General features: G+C 39.4%; 1 protein-coding gene and 1 long non-coding RNA gene across 2 annotated transcripts; one reads left to right on the top strand and one right to left on the bottom strand.

Moving 5' to 3' along the window:
- Positions 1-6,469: 6,469 nt before the first annotated feature.
- On the bottom strand, positions 6,470-7,242 carry LOC140367560 (uncharacterized). The gene is made up of 3 exons (XR_011928127.1): positions 7,092-7,242; positions 6,557-6,675; positions 6,470-6,483 (listed from the first exon to the last, which is right to left on the bottom strand). It is a non-coding gene; the product is annotated as an uncharacterized lncRNA (long non-coding RNA).
- Positions 7,243-7,976: 734 nt separating this feature from the next.
- Positions 7,977-18,793, top strand: LOC140367555 (serine/threonine-protein phosphatase 2A activator-like). Its single transcript, XM_072454076.1, has 10 exons — positions 7,977-8,055; positions 8,260-8,369; positions 9,598-9,684; positions 11,136-11,261; positions 11,346-11,463; positions 11,678-11,777; positions 11,905-12,029; positions 12,105-12,205; positions 14,858-14,965; positions 18,472-18,793. Exons 1-10 carry the CDS (start codon positions 8,031-8,033, stop codon positions 18,544-18,546), a joined length of 975 nt encoding a protein of 324 aa, XP_072310177.1. The 5' UTR covers positions 7,977-8,030; the 3' UTR covers positions 18,547-18,793.
- The last annotated feature ends 4,033 nt before the right edge of the window (positions 18,794-22,826 follow it).

Here is a 22,826-nt window from a genome sequence, read left to right on the forward strand (position 1 = left end):
TGCGCATGCGCACTTCCGCCTGCGTTCTCAAATCGCCGAAAAATCATCCATTGCGCCTTTAAGCGTATGAATGGAGTTGAGCGCTGTTATGGGACTCCAGTCCTAATGAGGAATGGTGTTGAAGCAGACAGCGACGTTGACAAAGCTGAACTGTTGGCCAGTACCTTTGTGTCGGTGCACATCTCTGACAATCTCTCACCTACGGAAAGGCAATGTAAGGATAATACTCTGGCGCAGAATTATGAGCTGATTGGGCACCAGCCTTCGACTCAAGATGACTTTGACCTTCCGTTTAGTTTGTTTGAGCTAAGGAGAGCACTTTCTAAGGCGGAACAGACGACTCCGGGCAAAGATGAGGTGTGCTATGACATGCTCTCTCATTTAACTGATGCCACACTTGGTCTAGTCCTAGGTCTTTTCAATCGTATTTGGGATTCAGGTTGTATTCCGTTAGCATGGAAACAGTCTACTGTGGTGCCAATTCTGAAGCCGGGTAGGCCCGCATCTGACCCTTCAAGTTATAGGTCGATTGCCTTGATGTCGCAGCTAGGAAAAACCATAGAGCGCATGGTTACCGAGCGGTTGGATTACTTCCTGGAGAGTCGGGGTTAGCTTTCCGCTGCACCAGAGTGGTTTCCGCAGGGGCAGAAATACCAGGGATTCCGTGTTATGTTTTATATCCAGCTGGCCAGGGCTCAGAAAGAAAAGGTTACTGCGGTGCTCTTTGATGTGGAGAAGGCCTATGGAAGGATGGGCTCTTCATTAAATTGCTTAAGTGTGGTGTGAAGGGAAGGCTGGTTAACTGGGTTAGGAGTTCTCTGTCTGGCCGGCGTATTCAAACCAGAGTGGGCGCAGTTTACTCTGGGGTCTATGAGGTAGAGAATGGGATCCCGCCACTCCTGAGGACCTTCTACAATTCTGTGGTGGCATCAGCTCCTGTACGGTGTGGCCTGCTGGAGCAGCAGCATCACAGAGAGGGAGAGGAAGAAGCTGGACAAAGTCATCCAGAAATCCAGCTCCGTCCTGGGCTGTGCTCTGGACTCGGTGCAGGAGGTGGGGGACAGAAGGGTCCTGGCTAAACTCACATCTATGCTGGACCATGAGTGTCGTCCCTGCAGGACACTCTGTCCGCTCTGGAGAGCAGCTTCAGTGACAGACTGATCCACCCTCGCTGTGTGAAGGAGACGTTTCACAGGTCTTTCCTTCCTGCTGCTGTCAGACCTTATAACAAATACTGTTAGTCCTGAACGATGTGTCATTCATCTTCAGATTCATGTGCAATACAGTCATAATCATACAATACAATACTGTGATATAATGTCAATTATCTTAATGCAATATTCTCTGTCCATACAACAGCTGTAAATAAGACTGTTATTTTTATTAAGAGTTTGAGAGGGTTTTTTAATAAGAGTTTTGTAAAATAAATTCAATTCTGTTTTTTTATATACTTCCGTGCCTAATCTGTTAATGTACCTAATCTGTGTTGCAACACTGCAATTTCCCCATTGTGGGACAAATAAAGGTTATCTTATCTTACATCTATATATTTTTCAAGTGTATGGTAAGGTTTAATGAGCAGTAGAACAGACATTGCAAACTCACTGGTTCATTGTGTGCTTGGCCCCCTCAATGTCCTTTTTAATCTCTGGGCTGAGGTTAAAATGTAATTTCTGTGACACTGTAGAAGGACAGGAGTTTTTCTCAGCTCCAACCTCCTGTTTCCAATGACCCCATTCAAAAAACAAACAAACACAACATTACATTCCAATACAAATAGAACACATAAAAAGAAAACCTCTTCAGAAATGCATTCTGACTTTTAAAGGGATTTTTTTTTCTGCAGTGTTATTTAGCAACCAGTTTCAGCCCTACTTACCCCACGAAAAAAATAACATTGGATAAGACACTTGATCTACTTACGTAATTTGACCATATGGTCAATCAAGGCCACAATCGGTGGACCCTCCGCAGGGGCGTGTTCATAGTTTGCTCCACATGTTCCGTTCATTCCAATAATAAACTACAATGTTTTACATAAACAAAGGTTTAGATGACAGTCATTGGCATTACATAGATCTGGGTCCACAGGTCATCAATGTGCCTGTCCCCCTCTCGCCGGGGAAGTGGGAAAAGAAGAAGAAAAGGCAATGAACAGATTGCAAGTGCAATTAGTTATTAAATATAAGAGTAAACAGAATTGGACCGAGTACCGAACCCTGTGGCACACCGTAAGTTACTTTAGAGCAAGGTGAGGAGTTCTGGTTTACGTTAACAAATTGGTACCTATCCGATAAATAGGATTTAAACCAGCTGAGGGCGGGGCCTCCGAAACCTACATCACAGTGGCGGCTGGTGAATCTTTTTTTTGGTGGAGCTATTTAAAATTTTGAATTTCGTAGATGTGATTTCCTGCATTCTGGTGCATTTTAGGCATACTTCTCAACCTATTTGTCATCCCAGGGGGAGATAACGCGCAGTAAAGCGGGAGATTACCCCCCAGAGCGGGAGATTTCAATTTCTCTCAGAATTAAGAGAAATTAACAAGTAAATACGAACGAGAATGCCAGGAGTCGTGCAACAGGACTTGCAGGACCGATATCCGTCCCACTTTTCGCTCGACGGTATGTTTCTGTACTTAAAGGCGGTATGGACGATTTTTTGGCGATTTGAGAACGCAGGCGCATGCACACTCCCCGTGCGGACTGATACAACACACACGTGCGTTTGTTTATTAGCGCAACGGAGCGCATCGCATCGCTCGTCTCCCGTAGATTTCTGTCCACTTCTGCGTCAGCTCGAACTGTCTTTCTCCGTCTTCATTTTGCCCCGTACACTGGAGGAACTATATTATGATAGATCCATGCGATTAGGCACGCGGAAACGTGGGCACGAACCGCACGCGGCTGCAGGTGAGCGATAGGTGCGTTTTATGATTGATACGTGGCAGGACAAATGATTTATCCACGCCACGAGGAAATATGATTAAAAAAAAATTGATGAAAAAAATCGTCCATACCACCATTAACAGACCGTGCAGAATTGAGCCGGCACTTGAATTGACCAGTCCGTAAGTCATCTGAGACGACACCTGTTAACAAGCAGCTGCAGTGGTGCATCTTGGTACTTTGAGGCGCTAATCTTCAGCGCCCCAAACCCATAAAATTTCTCGACGATGATTGGTGGATGTGTATTCTTTTTTGCCTAGCAGCAGGAGAGCCATTGGCTTAAATACAGCACAATGGGGCTGATTGAACAGGAGCCCCGGGAAGACAGCCTATTGGCTACTACACCAAACATGATAAGCATTCACGTTTTAAACGTGGAACTTGAAAGTGAATGTAAATATAATTCTGGAGAGTTCTAAACCCATAAAGTAAAATCATCAATTGCATCTAATTAACACAGGTTATTTTTTCAAAATGAGAGATTATTTAAAAGTATAAAAATATAAATAAAAATATAGCTGCAAGCGGCAATGATCGGCCCTCGCCACGCCGCCGCCACACCGCCGCCACGCCGCAAGAGGAGGGGGCGCTAACGCGCCCCAATTGTCCTTTTATTACGCCTACTGCTGAATCTGTGACGCTGTCACATCTTCTCCCCTTTGTTTTACCATCAAAAAGCAATTTTATTTTGAATTCTTGGCAAAATGTGCGGCTTTACCGCACAGACACCGTGACTCTTTGAATAAAAATGTGGATAACTTTTGATGGTCCACACCTGAAGATGAGTCTCACCAAATTTCACGTTGATAGGGCTGACGCCCTGGGAGGAGTTGGTGAAAGTATAAAGTGTAAACATGTTCTGGTGATTTCACCATTGGAATAACATGGGAGGTTTCGGTCATCGCTACAGCAAAGCCGTAACAATTATGACATGGGTCTCATTGACTTTTTTGATGGGGATGCCAAAATTGACTTTTGTGTCAAATTTCAGATAATTTTGCAAAACTAAACATTTAACCTCCATATAAAATCTGTAGGGGGCGCTGTGGTGCCAAATTAATTAATTTCACTTCAAGTAGGTTTAGGGCAAAGAGTTTAACAACTGATTCTAATTTGACGCAATTCGGACTTTATCTGCGCAAACGGCAGAAATGTTAAATTTGGGAGATTTCTGAAATTCTAGCTAAAGTTTGCGGCTTCGCCGCTCAGAGACCGTGACAGGGATCAATGTAATTTGGATAACTTTTGATGTCCCACTCCTCAGTAGCATTTTCACCAAATTTCAGCTTTTTAGAGCCAACGCCCTGGGAGGAGTTCGTAAAAGTACGACGTTTGGAAAAACTCCCGAGTCATGCTTAGCCATTTTTTAAGCAATATGGCCGACATTTGGTTGGGCGGACGGCGTTGCCGTATTAATACTTTTTACTTCTCTTGTCACCATCTACCTCTGCGCCAAATTTCATGATTCTACGATCAGATTTTTTTTGGGTCATTTCCTATCTCTCAATGCATTTTTGGTACATTTGGGGGCGCTGACGCGCCAATTTTTTTTTTATTTTAGAAAAGGGAACTAGCCAGAATGTAGAGAGGCACGATTTTTAGAGGTGTGCAAATTTTTGTGACTTTTCGTCAATGTTCACTGGGTGAAAAATAGGGGGGTTGGTCCCGAGAAGAAAGAAAGAAAGAAAAAAGAAAGAAGAAAGAAGAAAGAAGAAAGAAGAAAGAAGAAAGAAGAAAGAAGAAAGAAGAATATTCCAATGCGAAAACAACGTTTCCAATTTTTCAAATATCATAAACTATACATTTCGCGCTTTCCTACCTCATGGTGTGGGTCCCTGGTCACTGACGGGTACTTTCGTTAATTTTGAGTGGGCTCCGCCCACTTTATGTTTTTGGCCCTCTATACAGTAATAATGTTCAATTTTTGCATTACATGCTTATATGCACGGAACATGCAAGAGATGGGGAACGTATTCGTGAGCTACTTAGCGCAAATGAGTGCTTTATATGGGGATGACGACCGCGAAAGTGCTCGTTTAGTGCGCACTTTTGCATGTTCCATTTTCCTACTACTAATTAGTATGCACGGGGCGTGCATGAGTGGAGGAGTGCATTAGTGAGTGTTTGGAAGTGGGCGAGCGCTTCGCACTCGATTTCATGCGCACTACGTGCTCACTTTCGCAGCCGTGCTTCGCACGGCCTTACGAGATTAATAGGCCTCTCGCCAGCTTGTGGCGCTCGGGCCTAATAAAAACAGGCAGTCAAGTCAGGGGGGGCGGCGCCCCCTATGGGCGAGCCGCCACTGCTACATCACATTCTAACCTCTGCAGTAGAATGTTGTGGTCTATGTTGTCAAACGCTGCGCTGAGGTCCAACAGGACCAGGATTGAGACCAGTCCATCGTCTGCAGCTTATAACAAATATTTTGTGACTTTAACTAGAGCAGTTTCAGTGCTCTGGTGGGCTCTGAACCCTGACTGGAAAACTTCAAATTAGTTATTTTCCCGTAGATGGCTGGTGGTTGATGGATGATGGTTTAACTATAACATTTTCAAGGATTTTAGAGACAAAGGGAAGATTTGAAATAGGTCTGTAGTTTACCAATAGGTCAGGATCTTGGTTAGGCTTTTTCAAAAGCCGTCTAATGACTGCATGTTTGAAGGACTGTGGAACATAGCCACTTCCTAGTGAAGTATTTATTACAATCTTATTATTTATTATCAAAGATATAATGGCTGAAGTTATCTCTACTTGATCAACAGCTGTGAACCTTTCTAAAGTTACAGATTGATTTATATGAGACACTAGTTTTACAGCTTGGGCTTGTTCAGGGCTAATAGTGGGAGTAATTTCATCTAATTTATCTCAGATTGTTTTTATTTTATTGTTCAAAATATAAGGAAATGATCAGAGCTGAGAGTAGCTGGGATTGAGGGCTCTACTGCGCTGTGACAGTTTGTCAGCCTGGCCACAGTGCTGAAAAGAAATCTAGTGTTACTTTTGTTAACTTCTATTAGATTTGAATAGTATCTGGTTTGGGCCTTACACAGAGCCTGCTTATAGGACAGTAGGCAGCTTTTCCATGCTTTTAGGGATTCTTCTGTGTGGGAGTGACTAAAAAGTCTTTCTAATTTTCTTTTTGTGTATGTGAACGCAGTTCTTCAACACTGATAGTACTGATTCATGAACAGAGGCTTATCTCCCAGGTGCTCCACGGGCAACGTCTCACTGATCGAGTGAGTCTAAAGCGCATGAATGCATAACAATACCAAGAATGAAATAAAGTACGTGTAAGTAGAGTAAACATATAGACAGACATAAAATGTAGACTATAAGGCTAAAACAATTATGTACAATAACTGACTAGGACTATGGATATGTACAGAACAAGAAACTAACATGGTATCTATTTAAAAGTAATTTCTTAACTGTTGTTAAGCTACAGAAAGCAAACCAAATCCATAGGATCAGTTTTCTTACTTGTCAATCATTGTTTTAAAATCCAAGACTCCTGCTATAAAGTTTGGCAGCAAATCTATGAAAATAGAATCACTACGTTACGCAACAATGTAATATAAGTTCTTATGGAATGATTGTGTGATGCTCACAGTATTTGTCCATGTTTATCATTGAAGCTCATCTGAGGCAATACCAAGCCAGGACTAGAATGGACCACGACTGGCAACCGGTAGTCAAGGTAGGCAACCTTCACCCACCACTCGGACAACTGGAGAGAAAAACTTTAACCATTACACCACAAAACCATCTATTCTAGCAACGTTCATTAAATATTATATCATAAATATAAGTGCAGCTCCATTTTATGACAAAGCATAGAGTATATTTTATAAATGTAGTTATTTACAAACAAAATACTTCTTTTTGACATAAAACTAGTTGCAAGATTGAATATTGCCCACAGCAAGTGACCGAGCTGTTTGTTACGGTTAAATCTAACTTTTATTCTAACAAGACAGTGGCTTGTGACAAAAGCGGAAGTCTTGCCACCGAAACATGTCAGGTAAATGAGCGATTGCTTGTTTACCACTGTCTTTTCAGAAGAAAAGTGACATTTAATTTGAAAAAGAAGACACAATGTATATTCCACATAGGATTGTTATGGTGTGCAGTGATAAAACTCACCCAGTTTTCAGTATTTTTCGCTCTTTCTTCCAAAGCCCGCTGTAGTCGCTCTCCCTCTCCTCCAGGTTTCTGAAACTCATCGACGAGGACTTTTGTGTACTGCAGCTCTTGTGTGTTCACAATAGGTTCAAGGGCTGCAATGTAGCGCTCACACGTCTACAAAATGTTGAATCATTCACTTCATTGTCAGGTTGTCTGTGGCCCTCTGCTCAGAATGAGTTTCAAAATGCGGCCCTCTGTGGAAAAAGGTGTGGACACCCCTGCCTTAGGCTGTGTGCAAAAAGCACCTTCATTGTCACTCATTTATATTTAATTTTTTTACAACACTTTTCGAGTTCAGCTGCTAATAGTACAAACTGATGTTTAAGTTTGTTCAGTTTACAGTTTGAGTCAGACTCTAACTGGCTGGAGAGCATGAGCTGGGTCACTGGCCACAATTATGACGTTACCATAGAGATAATACAAGAAAATACCACAAGACAGCGTAGTGGAGCAAATGAAACACTTTACGAGACTCATGTGTCGATACAATTGGCTGAATGTTTTGAGTAGAAGCTTGATTTTTCCTTCACAAAGAAACGCCTACACAAGCTGTCTGGACCAGGGAGAAAAGGTTAATTTGTCCCTGTGTGATCATAATGTGAGACAACCTCAGTGTGACTAAAGACCATGAGACATTTACGCAGCTCGTGTTTGTGTTTATTAATCATTTTTTTATCATATTTATCATGACGCAATTAAGCTGAGCCTTTTAAACCTTTTACTTATAATACCAGTGTTGGAACTAGATTAAAAATGCTTTATTAATTACATTGCAGGTACTTTTCCCAACACTAGAGAGCGCTGTGCTTTATTATGTCATTACGGGGGCAGTTTACTCCGCGTCCAACAGGGGGCGGTGTTTAAAACCAGTTCACTCATGAAGAAGCTACACTCGTCATGGCGGAAGCAGCGCAACCATCAGGTAGTAAACAAACTACAAACATCTCCTTATTTTACGTGCTTCACCAGCAGTTAAGCTAATGCACGTTCATTGACACATCGGAGCTGCCTTTGAATAAAAATAGTCTTTATCTGTGACAAAAATGTGCATTTGTTTCCATGTGTTAAAGGAATTACTAGATGCATCATCCCTAACACAGTTCTGACACATGTGCGCACGTTTCAGGCTACAGCTCTGACAGTAGACCTCAGGATGTCTCCCCAAACTTCGACTTTGTGGTTCCTAAGAATGAAATCAACTCGGTTCCTGACATGGGCAAGTGGAAACGCTCTCAAGTAGGTTCACTAGTACAGAGACTGAAAAACTGCTCTTTGAATGTTGGACCACAGAATGAGCTGCTCTTGAGTGTGCGTTGTGCAGGCAAACGCGGAATGGATGTTTACATGTGTTTGAAAGAATATTAACCATCCTCATATTGCTTTTCGAGACTGCTGTACTCCAACTACAAGATTTACAATTGATAAACATCATCAGAAAGGTCATGGTAACCAGAGTGTAATCATTTTTTAATAATTCAATAACCCAAAAAAACAAGGGAGATATTCAGGTTTTAAGAGTGTCAAAATGAAGCAAAAGTGTCCTCACATTTCAGCCAAAAAGCTGTGACTGCTGACCTCTGCTGGCCAATGGTCAGTACTGCTGCTGTCACATGTGTGTACGACCACCACGGAGCCAGTCAGTGTTACTGGGTCATGCATCTAACCACATCATATTATTTTATGATATGTCAAAAGGTTATTGAAGAGGTTTCATTAAATGTTGATATTCCAAGTTATAAATGTATTAATTAAGGAGGTAACAGAGTCATATATCTGAACATTCTGGGCATGTGTTTTCACAACCTGTATAATGTCAGTACAGTTTGAGCAAGCAACAAGCATTTTGAATGAGGCCATGTAAATGTTTCTGAACCGACCGCCGACGTGGACCTCCTGTGGCTGCTAAAAAAAACATACTTCGCCTTAATCAATTTTCATGTGGTTTGTTGCATTGGATCACAAATGATCTCACTTGTATATTTTAAGCATTTCACTGAAGTACATTTTAAAAAAAACTTTCTCCTCCTTTTATATGGCATGAATCATCATGCGGGCATGACTTAGGTGGTGATTTACAGTTGTAGCACAATTTTGATCGTTGGTATTGTTTTGTGTCGCCGAGAGGAGTCATTTTGGTAAAAGTTGTCAAACGCAGTCCAGTGGAAGACGGTCAGAGGCGGGTCAGCATTACTGGGGGACTGAATATGCATTGTGCCTCTGGCAGGTTCTAACATACCAACTTTAAGCCTTATTTTATTAGGCAGAACATTAAGAACAAACTCTTTGATCGATTCCTGTTTTACTCACTGTCGTCGTGTCCTTGTGCACTCACTCCCTTTGGCTCCAGTGTCCATGTTCTCTGATGGACTATGAGTTAGTGATTAGTGTGAATGCAGACAATAGATGGAAATCAGGCCATAGCTTTGATCCAGCGTGTTTACGTATTATTATGATTCTTTTTCAGGCATATGCTGACTACATGGGCTTTGTTTTAACCTTGAATGAAGGTGTGAAGGGGAAAAAACTCACATGTGATTATAAAATATCACCGGTAAGTTGCATATTCAAATACTTTATTTTTGGATTTTAGGCTTTAATTTAGGGGTGGGACTAGACAATATTGATATTTTGCAGTGACTTCACTCTGGGCTGAGCTGTATGTATCTCTATGGAGGATAGTTCCACCGTTACCATGGTAACACAAACAGAAAAGTCTATAAATGGTCTGAAAACTGAAGACAAATACGAAATGGATTTACACAGTACATTTTCAGGAGCCTGTGATCAATGCAAGCATTCATGGTCCCGTTTAGGTGACTGTGATTTAACTAAAAAACAATTATCTAATGCTTGCTTGCTTTTGATTGCGATGTAATTTGAAACGGACTAAGTCGATTCTTTATGGTTGGAAAACAAAGCTGAGATTAAAGTCTAACTTGAGTTACAGAGCTTCAGACAGAGCAGTGCCTCCAGTTAGCTTTAAACACCAAAGGAATGATGATGGTCACGTCAAAGGTATCTATAAATGAAAAAGTATACCGTATTTTCCGGACTAGAAACGCACCAGCCAAAAAATACATAATGGAGAAGAAAAAATATATATAAGTCGCACTGGAGTATGAAATGCTGTTGCAATTGTGAAAATAACAAATAATATCACATTAAGTCGGTCCGGAGTAAAAGTATATAAGTTTAAATATAAGTCGCACCCCGGCAAAAACTGAAAAATTGTGTCACTTATAGTCCGGAAACTACGGTAATTCAGTATATATATTTTTATGTTTGGGATGATGATATTCAGCCAATACTATGGCAATCCATCGGAAATACTAAAACAGTGATTCTTAACCGTAGAACCAGGGCCCAAAGTACGAGTGTAAAAAAAAAAAAAATAGTCGCCATAGGGAAAGGTCACACACTCCTCCAGGTTTCTACTTTTTCCCAAGGAGGTTTTTTGTAGTTTTTGTAGGAGGGTCTAAGGACAGGGGACTCTGGAACATCGTCCTTTGGACATTGCTCAATCCGTTTTTCACTGTCTCCCTCAGAGGCAACTGTTGTTGTGATTTTGGGCGTTACAAAAATCAATTGTATTTTGTTGTCACGCCTTTGCTTACAGCACACATACACTGTGGTTACACCCTTTTCTGCAATGTCAAAAGATTAATCTTATTCCAATGTCAGTGATTATTTTTTTCAATTAATCGATTTGTAAATTTTTTATTGAATAAATGTTTAAATATGGTGAATGAATGCTTCAATATAGATGATATTTACAAATTGAAAAGTATTGATGAAAATCAGAAATTGTTGACATTTTGATTTAATGTCAGTCTTTATAATTTTTTTCATATGAGTTTTACAGTCTGTATCAATTGATCAAAATACAATTACTATTATTTTTTATAGTCGACTAGTCACAATTAGTTGATTGATCGTACAGTCCTCACGGTAATCATGTTGTGTGGTCTAATTAGCTTGTCATTGTCATATGGTGTATGTCAGACGGTGGAAAAGCTGCTTGAACTGTTGGATACTCTGGATAGATGGATTGATGAAACTCCTCCTGTCGATCAACCATCAAGATTTGGTAATCAAGCCTTCAGGATCTGGTATACCAAACTAGACAAGGTGATTAGAAGAATACTAACTTTTACGCTATCAGCTAAATGTACCAGCTCTAGTAACTAGGTTCTATAAACGTATTTATTTCAGAATGCAGAGGCGCTGGTTGCTTCTGTGCTTTCTGCTGACAAACAGGCTGCAGCCCCAGAAGTAGCTGTTTACTTGAAAGAGTCTGTCGGGAACCAAACCAGAATAGACTATGGAACAGGTCATCCTTTCTTTGTCCTATGTCTTTGTTTTACTGCTATACAATGTAAGCACTTTTGAGTTTGGCCACTAGAAGGCGCTTTAATGCTGCCTATCTGCTCTGACAGTGCTGTTTTGTTGGCTCCATTGCTAATTACATAAAGTATGTTTTATTGTAATGTTGTATTGTAAATAGATTAAAACAAACTAAACCTTTGTATGAACATTTTATTCAGGTCATGAAGCAGCTTTTGCAGAATTTCTTTGCTGCCTTTGTAAAGTTGGAGCACTTCAAGTAGAGGATCGACTAGCTATGGTTTTTAAGGTTTTTGACAGGTGAGGACTATACCGTAACTACATTTTTTTGACATGTGCCGTTATTAATTAGAAATACTTTCTGTAAAGTAATTTTATAAATACTTTGTATAAATTGAGTAACACATTTTTATGGTGTGTTTTGGAGGTATTTGCAGGTTATGAGAAAGCTGCAGAAAACCTACAGAATGGAGCCGGCTGGGAGTCAAGGAGTTTGGGGCCTGGATGATTTTCAGTTTCTGCCTTTTATATGGGGGAGCTCCCAGTTCATAGGTAATAATAAACACGTATCCAATTAAATGGGAAAATACCTATTGTGGCAACTGATGATACATCTGATATTTTTAGATCATCCAACCCTGGAGCCACGACACTTTATTGAGAAGAAGGTGGTCAATGAATATCACCAGGACTACATGTTTCTGGAGTGCATCAAATTCATAAATGAGGTATAAAAACACAACTGTCATATTAGATTAGTTTTAATTTATTTTACTAATTAAGTTTATCTTGTCAAATTAGACTTGTAGAAAGGAATTATCTTTAGGGTGACTGCTTTGGTCCTAAACGCCCTTTTGAGAAATTGGTTTAGCGTTGATGTTGATGTACAAAAAAAAAAGTTTTATTTTTAAACATGTCCTGAACCTTAGTAATAGGCAAGCTCTCCTGAACCTTTGTTTGAGTGACAGATAGTAGCCTAGTTGTTTAATAATTGAACTGGGCCACAGCCGTATAAGGTTTGGTCCAGTAAGGAGGAAAAGGAAGATGGAGGGAAGGCAGATGGGATCCTGCTTTGGGACAGGGCCAGCGCAGGAACTGTGTGCTTTGTTTGTAGAGGAACAGGAGGGCAGGGACAGAGAGGAGGGCGGCGGTTTAAAATCTACATCCTTTTCCTTCTTCGTCAGAGGCTTTCTCCTCCCTCTTCTGGTCACGAAAGGATGCTGCTTCTGCTTTCAATGGAGTCTGGGCAGCTTACTATTCTTAGTATACCAATTTAATTTATTTTGTAAGGGAATCTGCTGAATTTAGTGGCATATATAGTTATAGTAAAAGTAAAAGTTCAAATGTTGAATAAAAGTTCTTAAGAAACCTTTGTTTTTAAGGTCGTCTTTGTAAAATCCTCACCGTTTGGGTTGGTCTTATTTGTGTACCCAAAGAAGAAAAGGTTTTTTATGAATACGGATTAGTTCATTTACTGTATTTACTTGAACCATTGTTAAGTTGTCATCAGTGACGTCCTTACAAATTAAAATCTCCTCAGAAAGGATGAAGGTGTGTAAAGCACAGCCTTCTTGTTAAATCAGTTCAGTTTATTTTTTACAGTGATGTTTTAATGTTAACTTTTTTACATTTGCTAGGCCATATCAACCCTAAAGTTTCCGCTTGTACAACATTGGCACATATCACTTTTGCCTTCAAAGCAAACATCAAATAAATTTTACTTCAACAGTGATTATAGTTTGAGTATTATGATCTAATAATGTCCAAACTTGCAGTTAAGCTGTGATAGAAAACGTCCTTTTGGTTTGTCTTCATTTTTTTAAATTCACAAATAACGGCGCTCTTGTGTGCGCTCTCCGTCCTCAACATGAGTCACTTCCTTCCCCACATGCTGCTGTGAATCACTCCTTCCTCCAGGGAATACAGGCAGTCTCCACCCCCCCTTTCTCTGGCCCTTCCCCCATGTGTTCTCATGCAAGGCCCTGGAAAGTGTCTGAGCACGAAGAGGGGGTGCATGAAAAAAGGAGGGGGGATGTTAGATTGATGCCCCGGGGTCTGGCTTTGGGTTCCTCAGCCTCCTGGGAAAAATGGTGGGAAAACACACTTTATACATTCATAAATTTATTAATTTAGTCTGCTCCGCTGTCTGTGCACTTCAGTGATATTTGTTTGGGTGTCCTGAATATAGTTTTTACACTTTCACAAAGTGTCATGAAAAAATACTAGTAATGATAAATGGTCTTGTCATAAGAGTCACAATAAATTAGACGGTATGACATTTGATTTTCTGTTTGTTCTCAAATAATGCTCATATGTAAAATCACTTCTACAGCCAAGTTGCTTTATATATTCACAAAGTGCAGTGTGGGGTTTTCTTTTTGATTGCCATTGTCTTTACTGTCAGAGACCAATGGTCTACAAAGAGGTCAGCAAAAGAATAAGAGTCAAAATGTAAACCAAGATTTAGTGACTTCAAGTGGTGACAAACCATCTTTAATTTTCTGTGTTTTAATTGGACCATAGGTTACCTTCATGTGATGTTACAACATACTATAACGTCTGTAGTTTAAAACTGAGCCGGAGCAGATCTGAATTCTTTGATACAATTTGTTGTTTAAATGTCAGATTACAGATTTATTGACCTGGTTAATGGTTAATGATATCTGTAATACTGGGTCTCTCCACATGAAAAACACTGACACAAAGTTCAACGTCTTCTCTGTCAGCATGAATAGAGAAAAGTGAAATTACATTTTCACTGTGGCCTCAGTAAGTGATGCCATTATTCAACCCCAAAGGTGTGATTGTTGAAACAACTTTAAGCCATGACATTAATATGACAATGAACAAATCCCAAGCAAATAAGGTTCAATGTTTATGGATTTCTATTTTGGATATTTCTTTCAACAACATTCTCCTATAGAATTACACAGGCCCCTGCCCTGCTTCTTAGGTTATAACACCATCATATTCTAGAATGTGAATGCAACCCATCAGAAAAATGTGTACGCAGATTAATGTTATGTAATTACTTCTGATATAAATGCTCTCATTGGAGAGGTAATTTACAGGTACTTTAGATCAGTTTAAACCATAAATTCCCCATAATACTATCTGAAGACAAGAAAGATACCCAACACTATACCATTTGAAAACATCCTTAGTTACTAGCAGCTGAAGACAAAGCTGCATTTTTCACATTCCCGCGTCTGGTGGCTGCTCAGACCTCAGTAGTCGGGGTGAATGCTTCTCAACCTCCACTACTTCTTCAAGGGGGAAAAAAAGTCACTTTATTGGTCAATGTGCATTTGCTCCATTAAAATAAAACATTTGCTTAATATTTAATTATTGGTTATAAAAGATTTTCTTTTTCTGAACAGATGAAGACGGGTCCATTTGCCGAGCATTCTAATCAACTGTGGAACATCAGTGCTGTTCCCTCCTGGTCCAAAGTCAACCAGGGCCTGATCAAAATGTACAAAGCCGAGGTACTGCTTCACACTGTGCACTTATAAATGACTCCAGTATAACCTAACCTTATTTGCCATTATAATGATAAACAATTTATTTTCCCATTACACAAAATCAACACTTATAGACTTAAGGAGCCACCAAGAAACTGATCCCTCGTGTTTGTTTTTCACCTACGTATACTTTATTAATCTATGTGATGTACAATGTTCTTGACTCAACCCCTTGCTTCACCCTGATGAATAACAAAAGAGGAAATAGAAACAGGTCCATTAACTTCTCCTGTTCCAAACTGATAAGCCCCGCCCCTTCATAGTGTTGCGTCACTGTAGAAAACAGCAGGTTTTTATTTACGTGCTTTTATTGTTAAAAAAATGGCTACTTGAACCACGTTTATAACCCAAAGTCAGATTTGATTTGATTGATGGATGGATGGATGGATGCATAAATCAATTGAAATACAATTCTGAGGGCACACAGTTATAGCATGGTCAAAAGCTCATAAAGTTAATTTTACACAATATGTCCCCTTTAAATACGCTCTTTCTGCCATTCTAGTTTAGTTTCTACAGTGAGGTTACATTGCTTTCGTTGTCACTGTGTTACCTTTTGTTTACTGTCTTACTGTCTCCTGCTTCACCCCTGCTCCACTTTGTCTGGCTTGGAAGTTTTATTTGGTTCTGAGTTATCTAAAACAAAAACAAACAAAACAATCTTTTATGAGCATTATGCATTTCTTCGAGGTCAAACTTGTCTTATTTCACTTTGAGTTTTAGCTCCAGAGATGTGTGTATATTTGATAACCATACTGCTTTATCTTCATCGCTTGAAAGTCATTTAAGTCAAACATGAGGCTGTTATTTTAGCTGAGGAAACATTTGAACATACCAAGGTATGTTTGATATGTCATTGACTTGTCTGTCCCTAACTGGTTTACAAGCAATGTGAAAAATCAGGTTATGGCGTGTTTGCAACGCTGCACGCAAGCACATTTGGAGCCAAGCGTCTGAACAGACTGGTTTAGAGACAGGAAGGGGTTAAGCGAGGTATGGAGCGAATGGGTTTGTGTGTGTGGGCGGTTGGGGGTGGGGTTGGGGGGCTGTCTAAGCCCGTTCTCCCCGCCTGCATACCCACATCCTGTGTTTTCCAGTGCTGCCTGCAAGTCTTCCCAAAGAGCTGTGGGGCCAAGCAGTCTGCCTCTCCCTCCCCCCGCTGCCTCCTCCCGTTCCCTTCATTAAATCCTCCCTCCCTGTGTCCCGACCTTCCTCCGAGCCTGGAGCAACCATCAGCACTCTGCATTCCTCTCTCCCTTCGCTGGCCCCACACAAGGTTCAGGCCGAGTCTTGCCATACAGAAAGGCAGCAGAACTGTTCTTTTTCTGCGCTCCAGTCCTCGACCGTTCTTTGACACATGTGTCTTAAGAATTCAGTTCTATGTAGAACAAACAATTGACAAAAAATATCTATAAACATCTTTGTGCTCCGTTTAGCTTGAACTAGTTTAAACATGGTGCAAACTGTTAATTGTGCTTTAAAGATGTGCTTATGTCTGTTTGTCTATGCTGTATTTATGTTAGCTTAGCATCTACAAGCTTCAGTTCACGTTGACTCTTCAGAGAACGGACTTGCTCTGACTTGAATGTAATGTTAAAATTACTGTTGCACCGAGCAGACTGCACAAGCCGTTCTGATTGTGTCATAAAAAAACGAAATAAACACTTTCTTGAGCCGTGTGCTGGGTATTGCCAAGACCCTCGCGAAACAATAAGTATCCCGATACAGAGGTCACGATTTTATATATATATATATCCCGATACGTGTATATTCCGATACAATTCCCTCATTACGATACGTATCTCGATACATTTTTGAAAAGAGGGTCTTAAACATTTAACAAATGGGTAATGTTTTTACTCTGCATAAGAAAAGATAAAAAGTTTCATGTTTATCCACAAAGCACTTATTTATAGATCCATTATGCTCTAATAACTTCATACATCCAACCAACTGATCCAAATAGAAATATATGGAACAAATTCTAGTAAAGTATTGCATGTTTCTTGCCAAACAATTGGCCTGGTCTGAACATGCTGCAGCAGCATCTTCTGCACAGATCAGCTTCTGATCAGGTCCACAGCTCCACAGCACATATATATATATATATATATATATATATATATATATATATATATATATATATATATATATATATATATATATATATATATATATATAAGTTTCTGTTATTTATCTATACCCATCGTTAACTGATACAGGGGAATAATTTGGTTTCATTAAGGTTCCACGACCACAAATTGCCCATTTGTTGAGACTGATGATGGTCATGGTAATTCTCAAAGGTATATTGGTGCTACACTACATTTTTAATCATTTTTTGCCTTGTTTCTGTAGCACAGAGGATCCTGAAAATACTGTATTTGGTTGTTAAAGGTTTGATTCCGTTTCCCAACCATTTGCCCGTTGTCTCCCGCAATTCACACTATGACTCTCCATAAACACACACAAAACATATGGGCCAAAGAAATCTAAAACAAACGCACAAAATAAACTTAAATCTTACTGTAAAGCATATATTTTAACCTGAACACAAAGAGTATAGTTTAAAAAATAGACCACAAACAAAAGGCCACAATGTTCTGGAAGTCTTTGCCTTTTTGAAAACAAACTTCCCAATGTAATTTTAGTCTGTCATGAAAGAAAAAACCTTAGACATTGTATAAATTGTATGTAGATTTCACAATTAGACACATTATTGCATTATACTTTTAGGAAGAATCATTGTATCTATTCTCTTTCAATAAGTTGTATGTGTTGTCAATCATTTCAATTGTGCTTTAATGTTATACATAAGTGTTGTTATTGGCTGTATGATTGAGGCCCAAAGACTGGGAACTATTAACAGTTCACTATAGAAGACTTTGGTATGCTCTAACTATAATGTAAAGTGTATGTAGCTTTTCAGTGTTGGGGTTGGAGTATATTGAAAACAGGTGTAGTCGTTCAAGATCCCCAGTCAAACCGATATGACTAAATGTGCATTGAAATAGGAGTTATTTTGTTTTCTAGCTTTATTTTCAGAAGTTTTTTAGCCTGGGCATTTTATTATTATTTTTTTTTAAGCATGACAGTGGCATGATGAGCAGAAAACTCTTTGGTTATTTGGAGACCAAGTGTATTGGTTTGTATTGCATCTACATTTTCAGCCCAGTCTTAGCGAGATGCTCATGACTGATAGGGTCACCGTGCAGACAGTCTGAGAATCAGAGTTCAATTTCAATGTGGTCCCCTGTTCAGCGTCCCAACCCCCACTGCAGCCACCCACTGCTCTTGCCCCCCACCCCGAAACTCTGTCCGGTTTTGTACATATAAAGCTCTGTCTGGCTCATTTGCGACCACTTTCACCAGGCTTCCCCAAATGATGTAGATTTTTTTGTTGTGAAACTAGTTGCAAGCCAAAAAACAACTTATAACTAATGATTATTTTATTTTTGTTTGTGTCTTAGTGTCTGGAGAAGTTCCCTGTGATTCAGCACTTCAAATTCGGTAGCCTGCTCTCCATCCAGCCTGTGAAGCCTTGACGCAGTCGTGAGAATGACATGTATATTATATGACCAAAATCTCTCTCTAAAACAGTCTTTTGAATGGTGCAAAAAAGTAGCAATACCAAGTTAATTTAATAGGCCATTGGCTAACATCAGACATGCATTTAGAAGAGTGTTGTGAAATTATTTATTCATGCATAAGAGTATTTTGTGTGGGTAAACACTTTCCTGTCAGATAATTGGTTGTCAAATCTGAAATAATGGATAAACAATTTTTAAATATGGCTTGCTTTTTTATATCTACTTGCTATTGGATTAGATTAAAATGTTCTCTTGTTTTAGTATTTTTTTCATAAATAAGAAAACAGTCGTTGTGGTTCCCTTCTACAGGAAGCATAATACATTTGTTACCAGTCAGTTTGATGGCTGTCTTCTTTGCTTGAGAAAAATATTGTTGTTTCGATAACTTGCCAAATATAATTTAATAAATGTTTCACAGTATTCCAAAAAGAAAAACAATGTGTGCATTCTTTTGCTGTTTACTCTAAAGCTGTGGCGTCTTTAAGGCTTTAGCGACATAACTGCCTTTACAGCATGTCCAGGACTGAAAATGAAGTCGCGGCTAAATTTCAAGTGTAGTTGTTGCTTTGGTCAGGATTATTTGTTCTACAGATTGGTTGAGAATTAAGGCAAATAATATTGAATTTTACTTGAGCCACAATACCTTATACCTTACTTCTTCATGTAGACACAAATGTCATTACCAGAGGAGGGGAAATCCCAGTCTTGTAGCGCTTGCGCCACTGAAACAATGTGCAACAGTCCCTCAGTTAATGATAGAGGTGGAAATCCCCCTACATAGAGCGCACTGCCAGGAGCTGAAAGAAGGCACAGCGGTCCATAAGCAACTGTGTGTGCTGCACAGCTGTCTCCACTGGACAGGTCTCCCGTCTCTACAGGACCAACTACACTTGGACTTTGTGACCCATCCATCTGTATCAGTATAACAATACTGGAGCCACCTTCAATGGGTCTGATTTTTAATCTACCACCAGGGTCTTACAAAGCAGTTTGACTGAATGTTTTTGCAGTATCTGAAGTGATCCGATATCAAATTAAATAATTATTGAATACTAGATGTTACAATACCAAGTTACTGTGTACTGTTGGAAGAAACAAACTTTGAAGGAGGAACGCATGATTCATTGTATAATTAACCTCCAGTTTATTAGTAGTTTTGTTTTGATATCAGAAAAAGAAAACTACCACAATTAAAACCAATGGATGTCCTTTACCTAATGTAGAGGAATGTGAGGCATGGAGGGTCCGTGTAGACGTGTGAGGACATGTTTGGTCTTGTGACTTCAGTGAAGGCAGTTGCTCAAATAGGATGCAGCTGCAGGCTCAAAGCAATTCACAGCTCCAAACACACAAACATGAGACAACATTTGCAACTGTTTTTACATTTCAGATAAGTCGTGACCAATGACATTCGTATGTAGGAATCAAGAATGGGTAATATATCAATATTAGCCAATATTTTCCATATATCCATGTAAGAAAAAAATAATCTTTAATATATGGCACTGATGATTTTCCTAAGCTCCAATGGTCTGTATATGTGCCCATGTGTTTGTTCACAGTGGAACGAAGCTAAAGCGGTGGCTGTATCTTTACACATAAAACGTAAATAAAAAACATTCATAAAAATGCCACAAATCATACCACTGGCATAAAATTTTGAATATTAATATATAATCAGTTTTAGGTCACAACAAGACAAATATTGGCATCGACTGAAAAACTAAACTATTGGGATACAGAATAGATTTTACAGGATATTTTGATATCCTTATCTATTATTAGCCTATAGAATGTTATGATAATTTTGTTAGACCAAATATATATAAGACAAACGTTATTGCTATTATAATATATGGTTATTTGCTCCTCCCTCATTAGCACGGTATAACTGTAAAAGACTGACCTCGTTTGTTTTGACTATTCTATGCAAATGAGCGACTTATACTGTTGCATATCTGGGAAAAATAAGATGTTGACCTAGTTCCGCCCTTATAGATGACTGGGCTCACTCTGAATAACAATATCTCAACATGTAGAAAACTACAAATCTCTTAACATTAAGCACCAATTATAAATTAGAATGTATCTATGAGCAACTTAAATAATGTCTTAAGATACAATCCTCACTAATGAATGATTGACCTTATTGAGTTGAGTTGATCATTGATCAGGTTTTCACAAAGCACACTTTACTGGGTAGGTCTAAAATGTATTTGTTTTGGAAAACCTGTGGCTCTAAGCCCCCCATGGTGATGACTTGAGGTCAGCCATTAACAAAGACTACAGTCAGTTCATGGCACTACAGGCTCAACGCTTCATGTGACATATTTGCTGTGTGTTCTGTGTTCTGTGTGTTTGTGTTCTTGACCCCAACTGAAAACTCACCATCCTTAAAGACAGTGTATATTTTCTGCTTCTTTTTATGTGAATAGTTCTATTGTGTAAATGGGACAAACTTTTTTTTTTTTTTATAGCCAGTGGGCCTTTGTCCTAGTTCTAACCTATGCAGCTTTTCTAGCATCAGACAGGACCTGGGCAACCCTCCCTCCTGGACCTATTTGACAACCTGGCTGACCTGTGTGCTCTCTGCTGCCACTGTGCGACTACCCCCTCCCCAAACCACACAGCACCTATTCCCTGTGGCCTCCTCGCTCCCCCCTCCCAGACTTCATGCTGTCACATGTGCTGAGCCCCCCTCCTTCTGCTGCTGCAACCCCCCACACATCAAGCTGCTCCTGACAAAGCACGCCTCCATCCCCCACCCCGTGCCTGACCCCCCCGGCCCCCTCCAGCTCTGCCCCAACACAACCACCTGGCATTGTCCTTTATACAGAATCAGGTGGGCCAACAAGAGACAAATGCTTTGGGAAAGTGTAAACTTAAGTTTATATCAGTGCCTTTTTGTCCTATTGTCTCACTTTCCTCATCACAGGCGTCAGCTTCAACAAATGTTGTTCACCAGAATAAAAGTGCACTCTCCTGAATGTGTCAATACGAGCAATTTAAATTATAATTCTATTGGCAGTATTTATCATATTTTTCAGTGTCTGTCCATGTATAATTAAGGACTTTAAATATTTTTCTACAGAAAAGTGCTGCGGATAATTTCACTATTGCTCACATAATTTCCACTGTCTGTGTTATACTCGCTGTTCCTCACTCTTTAATTGTACTTCGTTAATAGCTGTGTCTATGAATTGTTTCCTTATGTAGGCCTAATAATATCCCTTTAATAAAAATAAAATAGTTATATATAGTATTAAAATATAATGTTAGAAATGTTTTATATCAATGTTTATGCTTAACTGTGTTTATGTTCTCTTTTATTCTAACTTGCCTTTTATTATATTCTGAGTTGTTAATGTGACATTTTACCTGTGAATATTCACAATATACACAATATCAGTTGTGTATGTGATTGCAGAAGAAACTATTCCTCTGTACACTCTTTCATTGGGTGTCAGTCTTTCCCAGTCCAGATGGAGGAGCTGTGTATTCACCATGAATCCAACCAATTGTTCACACTTTGTGTCTGCAGAGGCTGTATTTTTTTTGTCCTGATGGAGTCACTGTTTCAAAGAAGCAAAAACGTTTTGTTTTTTTTAAAAGAACGCCTGAGAATAATCTACTAGTTTCTATGCTTTGTATCAGCTGCTGTGTAGTGAGTAGTGCTGCAGTAGGTGAAGGATGCTGGATGTGTAGTGTTGTGCATGAGAGCAGAGAGAGGCAAACAGGGAGAGGAGGGTCAGCCTGAGGTGGCTCTTCTGTGCACACATATCTTCATTCATTGATTTTAAAGAACACCACCAAGTGGCACAGAGCAGAGACAACACCACTGAAGTTTTGGGGAGGAGATGTGAGCATGTGGTGGTGGTGGAAAATCAAAACACAGCTCCAAATTCACTGCAAGACTCGTTGGGGAACCACTCATTTGCATTAATAGAGAACCTATGAATTATGATTTAATGTAAAGTATCACACACCAACAGAAACAGTCCATAATACATGCATACTGTATCCTATAAAACATTAAAATTATTATTGGCCGCTCTCATTTACCTGGTTCTACAAAGAATTGTACCCAATGGATTGTTTTTACAAACAAAATAATTGTATTTTTATATATCTGCATGTCTTCATTTACCTTCATAAAGTCCTTACAATTCTCAAAAAAAATTGAAAATGTATCATTGTTCATTTATGGCAAATAACACAGAAACCTGAGATAATGG

Source organism: Eucyclogobius newberryi, unplaced genomic scaffold, assembly GCF_026437365.1.
Source record: "Eucyclogobius newberryi isolate DKJ021-1_F unplaced genomic scaffold, fEucNew1.0.hap1 SCAF_2, whole genome shotgun sequence".
In the NCBI taxonomy this organism is placed as follows: Eukaryota; Metazoa; Chordata; class Actinopteri; order Gobiiformes; family Gobiidae; genus Eucyclogobius; species Eucyclogobius newberryi.